At 46.0% G+C, this 12122-nt stretch overlaps 1 protein-coding gene across 6 annotated transcripts in view; it reads right to left on the bottom strand.

The window, feature by feature from the left end:
* Positions 1-11335, bottom strand: part of SH3KBP1 (SH3 domain containing kinase binding protein 1) — a 138345-nt gene extending 127010 nt beyond the window's left edge. For 2 of the 6 annotated variants that reach the window (XM_083734350.1, XM_083734349.1), the window contains exon 1: positions 9969-10871. Coding sequence is in view for 2 of the 6 variants with exons in the window: in XM_083734346.1 (XP_083590472.1) it covers positions 9969-9972 (4 nt within the window). In the remaining 4 variants the exon portion in view is untranslated. Of the gene's footprint in view, positions 1-9968 lie in introns of all 6 variants that reach the window. The other 4 variants (XM_083734346.1, XM_083734344.1, XM_083734347.1 and 1 more) reach the window with 4 other exon arrangements.
* Positions 11336-12122: the final 787 nt, after the last annotated feature.

The following is a 12122-nucleotide window of genomic DNA, read 5'->3' on the forward strand; positions in this document are numbered from 1 at the left end:
AAAGCTGACACTGTGTAATACAGATGACCAAAACTACAACATGCTTCAAATATTTTAGCTGATGCTGTGAATTCCTTGGACCACAGGGAGAAAGAAGAACATAGAAGATCAACTACAGGAATTCACATAAGGCAACACCAAACATTAGTCATACTCAAGAGTACAGTCAATGGGGAAATTACTTAAAACCACTGATTTCAATGAGTCTACTCAGTGCTGAGTAGATAGCACACAGTTCAGAGTTGAATTTAACTCTTTATTAGCAAAAACATTATCTTCACAGACTTGGCTGAGTTTCATGTCTAATGACCATAGCAGGCCATGGTCTTAATCAATGAAATCAGACTAAAGGTTTAAGACTAACTCATCTCTGCCTCTTGACTTCCCTCCTCTCACTAGCCCGCCTTAGCTTCTGCCTCTGATTCTGAACTTCTATCTGCCACAGACTCTTCCAACTCACTGAGCCCTGTTACCCCTTCAACTTAAGACACCTCCTCTTCCCTCTTCTCATTGTTGTCCCACCATCACTATCTGGGCTCTGAGCCTTCTTCTCTTGGCGGTTTCCCAGCTGGTTCCTCCCATCATTCCCCAGCATCAAACCAGACCATGACAGTGTCTTATCCTACTGCAAGATAAAAGCAGCATGCTCATTTCCCTGGCTCCGCTAACTTCCTAAAACCCAGGGACTCTGAGATCAATGCACCCTGCATTTTCCAGTCCATACTCCCCTAGTCTCTCTTGGATCTCAGAAGAATATGATGATCTCTTGCAACACTACCATTAATTCCAAGTGTTTAGCTACATGGTGATTCTAGAATCCTGAGGTTGGCACACACTTAGCGATCATATTAAGGAATTCTATTAGAAATAAAAGGTAGAAGGAAGAGCAGGCAGAAGGTCAAAACAGAACACAAAATAAACCGGACTAATCTTAGCCTATTTCCCTGGCATAGTCCAAAGCAACTCTAGCAGAGAGGCCAAAAATGAACAACAGTGGGATCATGACAGGGGAAGGATCACAGCTCAGTGGGGGAGCATGTGTCTTGCTCAGCTGGTCAGAGCGTGGTGCTGATAATACCAAGGTTCAATCCCCATATGCATATTCCTGCATTGAAGCAGGTTGGACTACTAGATGATCCACAGTGTTATTTCCAATTCTACAATTCTATGTTCCCATGTCTGATCTCTGGCTGGCAACTGCCATTAAAAGGATCAGGTAGCAGGTGATGAATGGCAGAAGTCTGTCTGAGACCCAGGAAACCTACTGCAATGAATCAGAATAGTCTGGGCAAGATTTATGGAATGGAAATCAAACCCAGTGCAGTCTACTAAACTGGTTGCAGCCACATTCCTGAGTCTTCAGGCAGTGGCCTCAATCATCATCTGCTACCTAGTTTACTTCACTGGGTTCAGCGTGGGAACTTTTATATATGCAAAGATGGACAAATACTCTGCTGTGTTCTGAGGCAACTTCCTTTGTTCCTGTGTGGTGTTATTTAGAAATACTTCCACTGAATTCTGTTAGAGAGCCAAAACACATGTCACACAACCCCTCACTTCCTTCCATCCTACACACAGTGCTACATGTGTCCATTGCTCAGACATTAACGCACATAGCATGGGGTTCTCTTTCTCGCTCTCTCTGCTTGCACAAATTCCTTGAGCCTCAGAACTCATGAAGTGGGGGGGGGGGTTTGCAAACACTTGTCTTTGGCTTCACAGACTGTGCCTCATGAATCCAGACACAAAACCCAACAGGATCTTGAACTTTACTCTGCCAACTATGGATGCAAGGGCAAAGCATCACACACTGGCATGCAAGGGAAAAGAGAACCTGTGCTTCCAAATATGGCTGCAGCAATCTCTCTCGTTTCACTAGATAATACAGACACACTGAGTATTGGCTAAGTTGTATTGACCAATGAGTTATTCCTTCCTCAGTAGCAGGTGGCAGCATCTCCCACACAGGAAACTCCAAGAGTGGAAAGGGAGGTCATGAATGTCGTTTCAGGTCACTTCTAGGTTTGGTGCCAGGCGCATTTATCCATCAAACAGTTGTTGCCCATGCAGTGAAGGTGCTTACTTGATCTCAATAGGCAGGGAGTTCCAAAGTGCTGGTTCTGCCACACTAAACGATAGCAAAATGGGTATTGTGTGGCACCTGCAGTAATACAAATGCAGCATCACTCTCTGGCCACTTGAGATCCTTCAAAGGTAAGAAGTCTGATTGTGATGTGAATGTGAGTGATGGGGTGGCAGAAGCTGTGTGATACAAAAGGCATATTCAATCACGTGAGAACCAGGCGATTGGCTCGGACACTGCAAACATTCTCAAGACTGAGCCTTTTCTATTGGGAGATCACAACCAGTGATCTCCCAAAAATGTGCATTTAGCTTTGACTGTACTGGGCAGGGCTCAACACTGTCTTGTCCCTTTCCAACCCAAGTTCACTACACCAATGGCTACCAGCATTTGCTTCTGTAAAAGGTTTCCCTGATGGCTTAATCTAGTTCTTCCCTTTCATTCGCTGAGAAGAAGATCTTCCTCCTCAGATGAAAATTGCCTCACTAGTGGGCCTTGAACTCTTGTCCCAGGGACATGTTTGTCATACTTGTCTCCTCCCAAATGAGCTGCCTACTTGTTGCATTGTACTACCAGTTCTTCTGGCCTTGTGTGCTAGCTATCTAAAAGTGGTTATATGGTGTTTATATGTGCAAGATGTATAAGAGGGTTCACAAGCTGGTGCACAGAGATCTCTGGAGCCTCTTTGTTTCTAGGATTTTACTGCCTGTGCCTAAGCGATTGCTAGCAAATATAAGCAATCACTCAAAGTAAGGAAAACCATAGGACTCGACAAGGAAGTGTGGAGAGGGAAAACATTATGCCCAGGAGATTTCAGAAACGCAAATGACAGAACCAAGAGCCAAGTTGAAAAATCTCTTTTACACAGTTATAGAATCAACATTAACACGCAATAAACCACAGAAGAGATAAATAGCTTTCTACCTCCACCTTGCCTCATTTGTATAAGCCATTTTGAGCAAACTGACCTGTAAGCAGCAGTGATTTTGGAAAGCTCTGAATTTTCGCATCTCAACTAGCTGAAACTAAACGCAGCCTGTTCAGAAAGGACATTTTGAGATTAGCATGTGACATCACAATGCCCCTTGTGTGTTTAGTTTCAGAGCTAGGTGGGGCATTCTGTAAACAGGTGTACTTTGATTAGATTTCAAGTGTGCGAGCAGGAGCAGTCACAATACCTTTCTATAGCATGCCTGCTCCCTGCTTATAACATACCATGGCAGGAAGAATTAATGGGTTTATCCCTGGGAAACAGACAAGTAGAAAAGCTGGCACAGTGCAGGTGGTGGCCAGGCAAGGTGGACTTTCAGAACTTTTCAACTCTGTGAAGATGGTAGACACACACTAAAAACAGAAATGGATGAATGAATGGGAGGAAAGTAGTTTGGCTGCTCTGCCACTCAGCCTTCTTCCCATAAAGTGAATCATGAAAAGTTTAACTTCACCTATATTTCAACATGCAAATTAGGTTGTGTGAATGGATCAAAGACTAGAAAAGGAGCAGCTCTGCAAACATCAGTCCTGTGGATGGTCAGGAATTACAGACTTCATTAATACAACCAATGTGCGGGGGTTTTGTGGCTCAGTTTCAGGAAGAGACCAAACTGGGGTTCCCAAATAATGTTTGCTGGCTTCATGTGTTTCTTTTGCTTGGAAATTGACTCAGTCACACAACACTATTATACAGCACCCTCAAACAGCTTTTCAGTCCCAACATTTCATGGCTTTCACCAAAAAAAGCTTCATTCTTTGGAAACACATACCGTATTTTTCGCTCTATAAGACGCACCAGATCACAAGACGCACCTAGTTTTTGGAGGAGGAAAACAAGAAAAAAAATATTCTGAATCTCAGAAGCCAGAACAGCAAGAGGGGTCTCTGCGCAGTGAAAGCAGCAGTCCTTCTTGCTGTTCTGGCTTCTGGGATAGCTGCGCAGCCTGCATTCGCTCCAAAAGATGCACACACATTTCCCCTTACTTTTAAGGAGGGAAAAAGTGAGTCTTATAGAGCAAAAAATACGGTAACTCTGCTTACAAAGCAACTTCTACGCCAAGCTAGCTTACAAGCAATCATAAAGAACATACAGAATACTGGTATTAAAAGTCGACAAAATGGCCCAGAAAATGGAAAAAAATGAAGCATTTTAATCTTAAACACATGTAATAGTTTTGGGTATTAGGCCACAAAGGCAAATGGAAATTATCACTGGTATTTTATGGCACTCTGGTGCAATATACTTCCAGCACTATTTCTGACATTCTGACCCACAGAGAGACACTTGCAGCAGGAAAGGGGGGGGGTCTTAAGATACTCAAAATAATGTGGGTGCTCAAGAGAACCTAGCATGGAAACCAGTGATATGTCACAACTAAAAGCAAGAGACTGCAGAGATTTGCATTCAGTTGGTATTTTCAGACTCTATGGAAGACTTTTGCTGAATTGTCAGGAGGGATATCGAGAGACCCTGGGTTATTGCTCTTATTGTTTGGGTCATCCCTAGATAATACAGCTTGATTCTCATGGTTGTATTATCTGGATCTATTTTCAAAGCAGTGACATTATGTAGTTTATATCAACTCCCCCAGTGGGGTACACTGCAATCTGGATTGTGAATATGTAGGGGCTTGTCTGACTTGCATCAGTTACTTCAAACACAACTATCATTTGGTTCCTTCCTACCCTGCAATTTTAAGAAAACCATGTTGGTATTAAAGCAAACTCTTTAAAAAAAATTTTTGTAAGGTTTTTAACCACAAGATGGTAGTTTAATATATCTCAGAGCCTTGAGGGTAAATTATTTTCTCCACTGAGTGAGTCCCTAATGGACAAAAATCAGCACTGTCGAGTTATCCAAGTGTTAAATGCTCCTATCCAGTAGCAAAGCAATAACAGCACACCAGACTGCACACTAGACACAAACCAGAGATGAGGGTTTATGCAACAGTGGGAAATTGGTTCTGTAATGTAAATTTAGTTTTAGAAGGGGGAAAAATTATGTAATATATACACACAAACCGACATGCTATGTGCATGACAAAAAATTGGGTTTCTCAGTATGTTACAGGTTTCTCAAACTTGAACATAGATCAATGGTGTCCAATACCCAATATACCTATGTGTTAAGAAACAACACAAACATTTGAATAATTTGTATTTATTTTGTTTTATGTGTCTCAACTTCTGTCAATTTGCTTCATGTTCTGTATTATTTTCAGTTTGCTTCAAGACATGCCTTCCTCCCAGTTCTCCATCAAAATATTTACTAGTCCACATTCTTTGCAACTGGATAAATGGTTATGTTTGTATTTACCATTAACAAAGGAATTCGAATTTTAAGGAACAAGTTAAATCTTCTCTTTGATATAATAGATTATATATTCTGTAACTCACAAAGACTGTGAAATAATAGGATAAATCCAAATCACTAGGTGACATTGAAAACCTTTCCCTTTAAAACAGGGATGGGGAACTTGTTGCCCTCTAAGATGTTCCTGGACTACAATGCCCATCATCCTTGACCACTGGCCATGCTGGCTAAGACTGATGGGAGCTGGAGCCCAGCAATATTAAGGGCCACCATTTCTCCAACCCTTTTTTGGGACGGGGGGGGGGGTCTTAAATGACAGGTGTTTAGGTCTGTCATTGATGACTAACAATTTAGCAAGCTAAAAATCAATCCAGTTAAGGCCCATAGCTCAGTGGGAGAGCACCTGTTTGGGAAGCAGGTGGTGTTATGTTACTGTGGTAGGGAGCAAAGGTTACTGTGGTAGGGAGCAAAGGTTACTGTGGTAGGGAGGCAAACTGCAGTACTGTCTGCTACAGGCAAAGCAAATTGTGTCATGTAACTTGGACACACAGTACATTGCATCCATCCAAACAGTATGAAGATCATCCATATTAATAGGAGTGGATGAGGGCCTATAAGACAGGATGAAGGACCCTGTTAGCTCACACAAATATTTGGGATAATGGTTTGGATCCTATCGCCTGGCAGCAGCATCCTTTGGCCTCCCATCAGCAGAAGGAGGGAGCTGACTTTTACCAACTACTTTGCACATGTGTCCCCAAATATTCTTCAGAAGGTTTAGACACCCTCCACAGCAGCATGAGAGGTGGCATCGAGTTCTGCAGGAGGAATTTGTGAAAACTGCCTTTTCCTCCTCTTCCTGCAGATCCACTGAATCATGGTTCCATCTGTGAACAGGAGGAGTTTTTTTTCAGTCGCAGAAACCTATTTTGGATCTGCTCCAAATCATTGCATTTCAGGTAATGTTCGCACTTCAAAAAAAATGAAAATGTAAAACTAACAGTGGCAGGACACATAAGAGGCTGCATATGCAACTTGAAGCACCTTCAGACCCAACTGCCACGAAATACTGTATAACTGGTGCAGACACTGTAGCCAAGGCGTTTCTTATTACAGTACAGTGGTACTTTGGTTCTCGAATGTGATCCATTCCAGAAGTCCGTTCAACTTCCGAAATGTTTGAAAACCAAGCCACAGCTTCCAATTGGTACAGGCACCCCAGAAACAATAGCCGACAGCTGCATCAGACATTTGGCTTCCAAAAAACGGAACACTTACTTCCAGGTTTTTGGCGTTTGGGAGCTGAAATGTTCGAGTACCAAGGCATTCGACAACCAAGGTATATGTAATCTGCATTATACATCTTAACAACAGAATACAGATTTTCTTAGCACAGAAGCTGGGACTTTCTAGGTACAGAAGGCACATACCTTGCATAATTTGAATGGTATGGGGGAGGAATTGCTCTATGTGAGGTTGCCCTTGGGTCTGGTCCGGAGGCTCTAGCTGGTGCAAAACAGCTAGGTTCCTGATGGGGACAGAATATTACAAGCACATAACCTGGGTGCTCAAAAGTTTGCACTGGCTGCCCATATGCTAACAGGCCAGGTTCAAGATTGTTGTACAAGGCTCTTAAGAACTTAGGTCCTGGATATCTCAAGGACCAGCTGATTCCTTCCTTACATCCCTGCCTGATAAATGACGTCTTTTGGAGAGTCACAGGCAGTAGTGCCCCATGGCTTAGATACATGACTTGTGTCCACCAAGAGCCATGTGTTCAGTACTGCAGGCACAATTTTAAGGAACTCCCTTCCAGTTGAAGTGAGACAGGCCCTGTCCCTGTTGAACACCTTGTACCATCTGAATACTTCTTTATTCCAGCAAGCATTTTAAGTAAATTCTAATTTTATAGTTTGAGATGAGTTTTATTTTCATTGTATTGAGTTACTTGCCCACAACCTAAGAGGCAATAGTAATTAAGCGACATTGTAAAAAATAAATTTATCAATACCCTCCAACAATCACTACAAAAAGACACTATCTATGCCCAAACGTGTACAGAGCAAACCATTAATTTCTCAAGAACCATACTGAGGTAGAAACAAACTCAGGATCAAGATCTAAAGCTTATTCTAAAATGCTGCAGGTGACAACCACATCCCTATCCCCAGTAACAGATTTGGCAACACCAGCTCTAAAGAAAATGTTTCTTTTTTGGTTAAGTCTCTGAACATCTATATCAGAATCTACATGCAGAAAGAAATGTACAAAAAAAATTGTCTGAGAAACTAAATTCCCCTAAAATATCAATATACTGAAGCAAAATATTGCATGATCCTTCTCAATTTAAATTTGACGGGTAGCAGAATTGAATCAAGATATGGATGAATGAGCAAAATACATGCACACACCAAGTTGTATATTAAAGTTTAATGTCAGGGTGACCAGCACAATCCTTCTACCCTTGAATACTGGAACATCAGAAATATTGAATGGTGAATTAAATATAGCATTTGAACTCAGATCAGTGCATCTGAATGCAATACCAACATACTGAATGAACTTCATTATATTACAGCAGTAACTGAAGCTCAGCAGTGAAAAACTGGTGCAAATCATGTGACCCACACAGGAACTACAGTTGCAAATCCCTACTTAAATAGTTGGCCAGCTCAAAAGCTTGCTCAGTCATCAACAAGGAATGACTCCCCCCCACCCAAAAACCCTTCCATATTCATGTACTGACTGTAAAATGCCCAAACTCCTCTCATTTTATTCCTTCCAGCCTGCTGCCTTCTAAACATATATTGCATACAACAAGTGGGGTTTTTAATGTTCTAAAAAATAACTATGTGACACTATAGGGTCGCTACGGCAGAAGAGCTCAACACCCCACTTTCCAAAAGCGTGAATGCTTGCAACAGAGAGCACATTGTATTTATGACAAACACATGGTGGAAGCGTGAATGTAGCCCCTTCTTCAGGCAGAAACAGGCCGCTTGCCCTTCAGATTGCTAGTGCCTGGCACGGCTGCCTCTTCTGCCTCTCCAGAGCCCCTGACAGCGATATAAATGGATGATTCATTCCCTAACTCTCGCTGACATGCGACACAAGAGATTCCTCGCAAACCTATTGGGCTTTTCTATCTCCATGATGAACTCCCTACTACGCTCAACGTTTTAATTTTTGTTTGTTGCTGCTCTCTTTCCTGAAAAGCCATGTTCTAACATCAGGCATACCCTTTGGCTTGCCAATTAGAAGTTTTTTAAAAAAACAAAATAAGAGCAAGGGAGTGGAGGGAGGACATTCCAGAGCACTGATGCTCAATGGACCCACCGTATTAATACCGAGCGATCGCTCCATCCCTCCTCTGTGGTGCTGCGGCAAACAACATCTGGTAACCCTAGACTGCCCTTTCCTTGATGGATGGCTGCCAGGATCGATGAGGCTCGCCAGCAGCAGCCTCTTCCAAAAGCCGGCCACACCTCCAGGTCTGAGAGCTGCCCCTAGAGTCCGGCGTAGAGAGCTGCACACAGGTAAGCCAGCGGGGCTACACAGCAGAGCCCCGGGTTGCTCATCATGGACTATGAGGCGTCTCCAAGGGAAGGGAGGAGAGATGCTGTGCAAAGCTGCCAACCAGGCATTTCGGGCGGTGCGGGGAGGGGCAAGGGGGCTGGAGAAAAGGAGAGACTCTCTTCCCCTCCCTCGAAAAAATGTCAAAGGCACAGCACGCCCCTCCGATTTCCTGTCAGGCAGCGAGGGCTGATTTTTGCATCGGCCTTCTCTCTCTCTCACACTCACACACACACACAAAATACAGAGACAGAAGAAGTGGAAACAGGCTCTCCTCCCACCCCTCTTTATCTTATCTCCACTTCATCCGTCTCGGGCCCCCAGGCGCCCTTCTCCCGTCTCTCACATTACAGCTGGCCACGCAGGGTCGTGCACAGGGCGGCACCACAGGAGAGCGAAGGGTGTGTGTTTGTGTGTTCTTTAACAAACACACATATTTTGCCCGCGCGTGGCAAGGTGCCGTCGTGCGGTTTTTGTTTTGGTTCGGGGTTTTGTTTTATTTTTGGCCTTCTTTCATTCACACGGTTCCGGTTACATCTCGCCACATGCGCGACGCGAAGAGAGTCAACACCGAGGGAGGGAGGGAAAGACAAGCGAAGAGTTAAAGGTCTCCGAAGAGAATAAGGCAGGATGCTCCCCTGCACCGAAACGCGCACACACCCTGAAAAGAAACATTGGGAGGGGGGGACGCCCTCGCGATTCGCCGATCTAGCTCACGATGTGTGGTTGCTAGTATTGCTGTTATTCAAAATATAATGCAGTATCCCATTGTGAGGCTTTCCCTGCAGGCTTGGTTCAGAGGACAGCGCCTGGCTGCCTCGGCCTGCTAGCGACGTCGAGGGGCTCGTGCAAGGTTGGTCTCCACAATGAGCCACGCAGCAAGTCTCCTTTGGCCAAGAGAGAGAGAGAGAGAGAGAGAGAGAAGGAGGCGGCGGGAGGGGAGGGATAGGCGCAGGCACGAGCACTCCCGCGCACTCCCACCCAGCCGGTGTCGTCCACACTCACCCATTGATGTCGCGTTGGGGCTCCGCCAGACAGGCTGAAAGTTTTGAGGTGGCTGCAGGTCTGGCAGGGAGAGGAGACGAGCCAGGCGGCGGTGCAGATGACGGGAAGCTGCCCTCCTCTCCTCCTCCTCCGCCCGTTGTAGCTGCTGCTGCTGCTTCTTCGTGGCTTCCTCTCGGCTAGTCAGTGCCCGTTGCAAGAAGAACAGAGGCGCTGCATCTTATTTCCTGCTCCGAAAAGCTTCCCCCGCAAGCGAGAAAAAATAAAAAGGCTTTTCCTGGCGTCAAAAAAGAGGAAGGGGTGGGGCGGCGAAGAAGAGAACCACGAAGCGAAACACCTGACACGCCACCTGCAAATCTGAGGGATGCGCGGAGAGGAGCGAGCGAAGGCAGCCGAATTCTACCTGGGGCTGCGAGAGAGAGAGCCGAGTGTGCGCGTGTGGATGTGGTTGCGCGCGCCCGCGCGCGCCAGGGCGGGAACAAGAGCGGAGGGGGAGGCGGTGGCGGTTCTCGGGAAGGGAATGGGGAAGCTGAGGGGTGGCGGCGGCGACGTCGCCCTTTCCCAGGACAACCGAGGCGGCAGCGGCAGGCGCTACTGCAAAACGGGCTCGCTTCGCTTAGCGGGCTGGCGCCGGTTTCACCACAACGTCGAGATAACCGCTAGCGAGAAGGGAAAGTGTCGCGAGAACGCGCCGCGGCGGCCTCGGCGCACCGCCTTTGGACGAGCAGCGGCGGCAGCTGCCTGGAGAAAACCGGACCCGCGTCGCCCGCTGAGAGGCGGTGGGCATGCAGGGCCACAGGGCGAGCTTCGTGGGGCCTAATCTCCCTTCCAACAATCATACAGGGATAGTAGTAATAATCATCATCGTAGGAAAGAGGGAGGCGCTTGTTGTGGAGCCCCCTGTATGCAATGCGTGGCGACCCACGCGCCCGGCAGAAACCTCCCTTGCGGGGCGCGGCGCTTTGCGCGCCTGCAGGATGGAAATGGGGTTGGGGAGGCGCCCTTGGAGCAGGCTGTCCGGCGCGGGGAGAAGCCCAGTGCAGTCCCGGGAGGGGGACAGCCTCGTTCACGGAGACGCGGGTGCTCTTCAGGCGCCGGCCACTTCTCCCTCAACACTGGCCGCGTGTCCCGCCACACCCACAAAAAACCGCCTCGCGCGGTGTAAGAGGCGCCCGGGGGCGGGATCCTGCCAACCGGGGCAGAATTGGGTTTCCTGGCAAAAGGACGCGGTTTCAAAGCCAAAGCAGCGCGCGCGCAGCCACACGGCACGCCGGAGCAGATGAGTGCCGGCGGGGGAAGCAAGGGGGACTGCGGAGTGTTTTTTAAAATGCCCGTGCCTACAGTGCGACAATTATTCTTAGGCCATGTGCATGGCAGGAACGGGTCTGTGACATCCTGTTTTCAAGGCCGCCATGAGGAGGAGACAAGAAAAGCAGATTTAAATGGAGGAGGGGCAACATTCTTAAGATTTATTCAAAATTTAAATGGCAAGAAGAGCTGAGTATTTTAAAGGGCCATAGCTCAGTTGTAGAACACATGTTCTGCGTGCAGAAGGTTCAGCCCTTGACAATAATATGTGACGGCATCTTGAATGAATAGAATATTGTAAGAGCCAACCTTTCAGCTTTGTCAGTTAGACAAGGTTGAGTTCAGTTGATGGGTGTTGTACATAGATGTGTGTTTACTTATTAATAAAATACCTCCTGATCTGAATTATGACATTAATCTGGATCTAGATGCACTTCTCAACTCCTGTAAAAGGACCAGGCAGTGGGTGATATGAAAGACCTCTGCTGGAGTCCCCAAAATGCTATGGTAAGTAGTAAACAGGACTGTGATTCGTGGAACTGGATTAAACACCGTTTGCTTAAATGAGTCATACCTGCTTGAAAACGTAGGAGAACAGATTAGAGCTGCTGATTCCTTCATGCAAATATTGCACTATAGTTGAGTGTATCTAGAAAATTTTATCTCCATGAAGCCCAATAAATTCTGCTGGAGTTCATGATCATTTGTGGACATAGCATACACCACTACAACACTTGCGTATTTTCCATATGTGTGCATGCAGAACACACAGTGATGTTGCTTAAAGTCACATTCCATGACGTTTATACACTGGAAGAAAAGCCTCACAATTAGGAATTTGGCAGCAGT

The sequence above is a fragment of the Podarcis gaigeae genome (assembly GCF_964106915.1).
Source record: "Podarcis gaigeae genome assembly, chromosome: 4".
NCBI lineage: Eukaryota > Metazoa > Chordata > Lepidosauria > Squamata > Lacertidae > Podarcis > Podarcis gaigeae.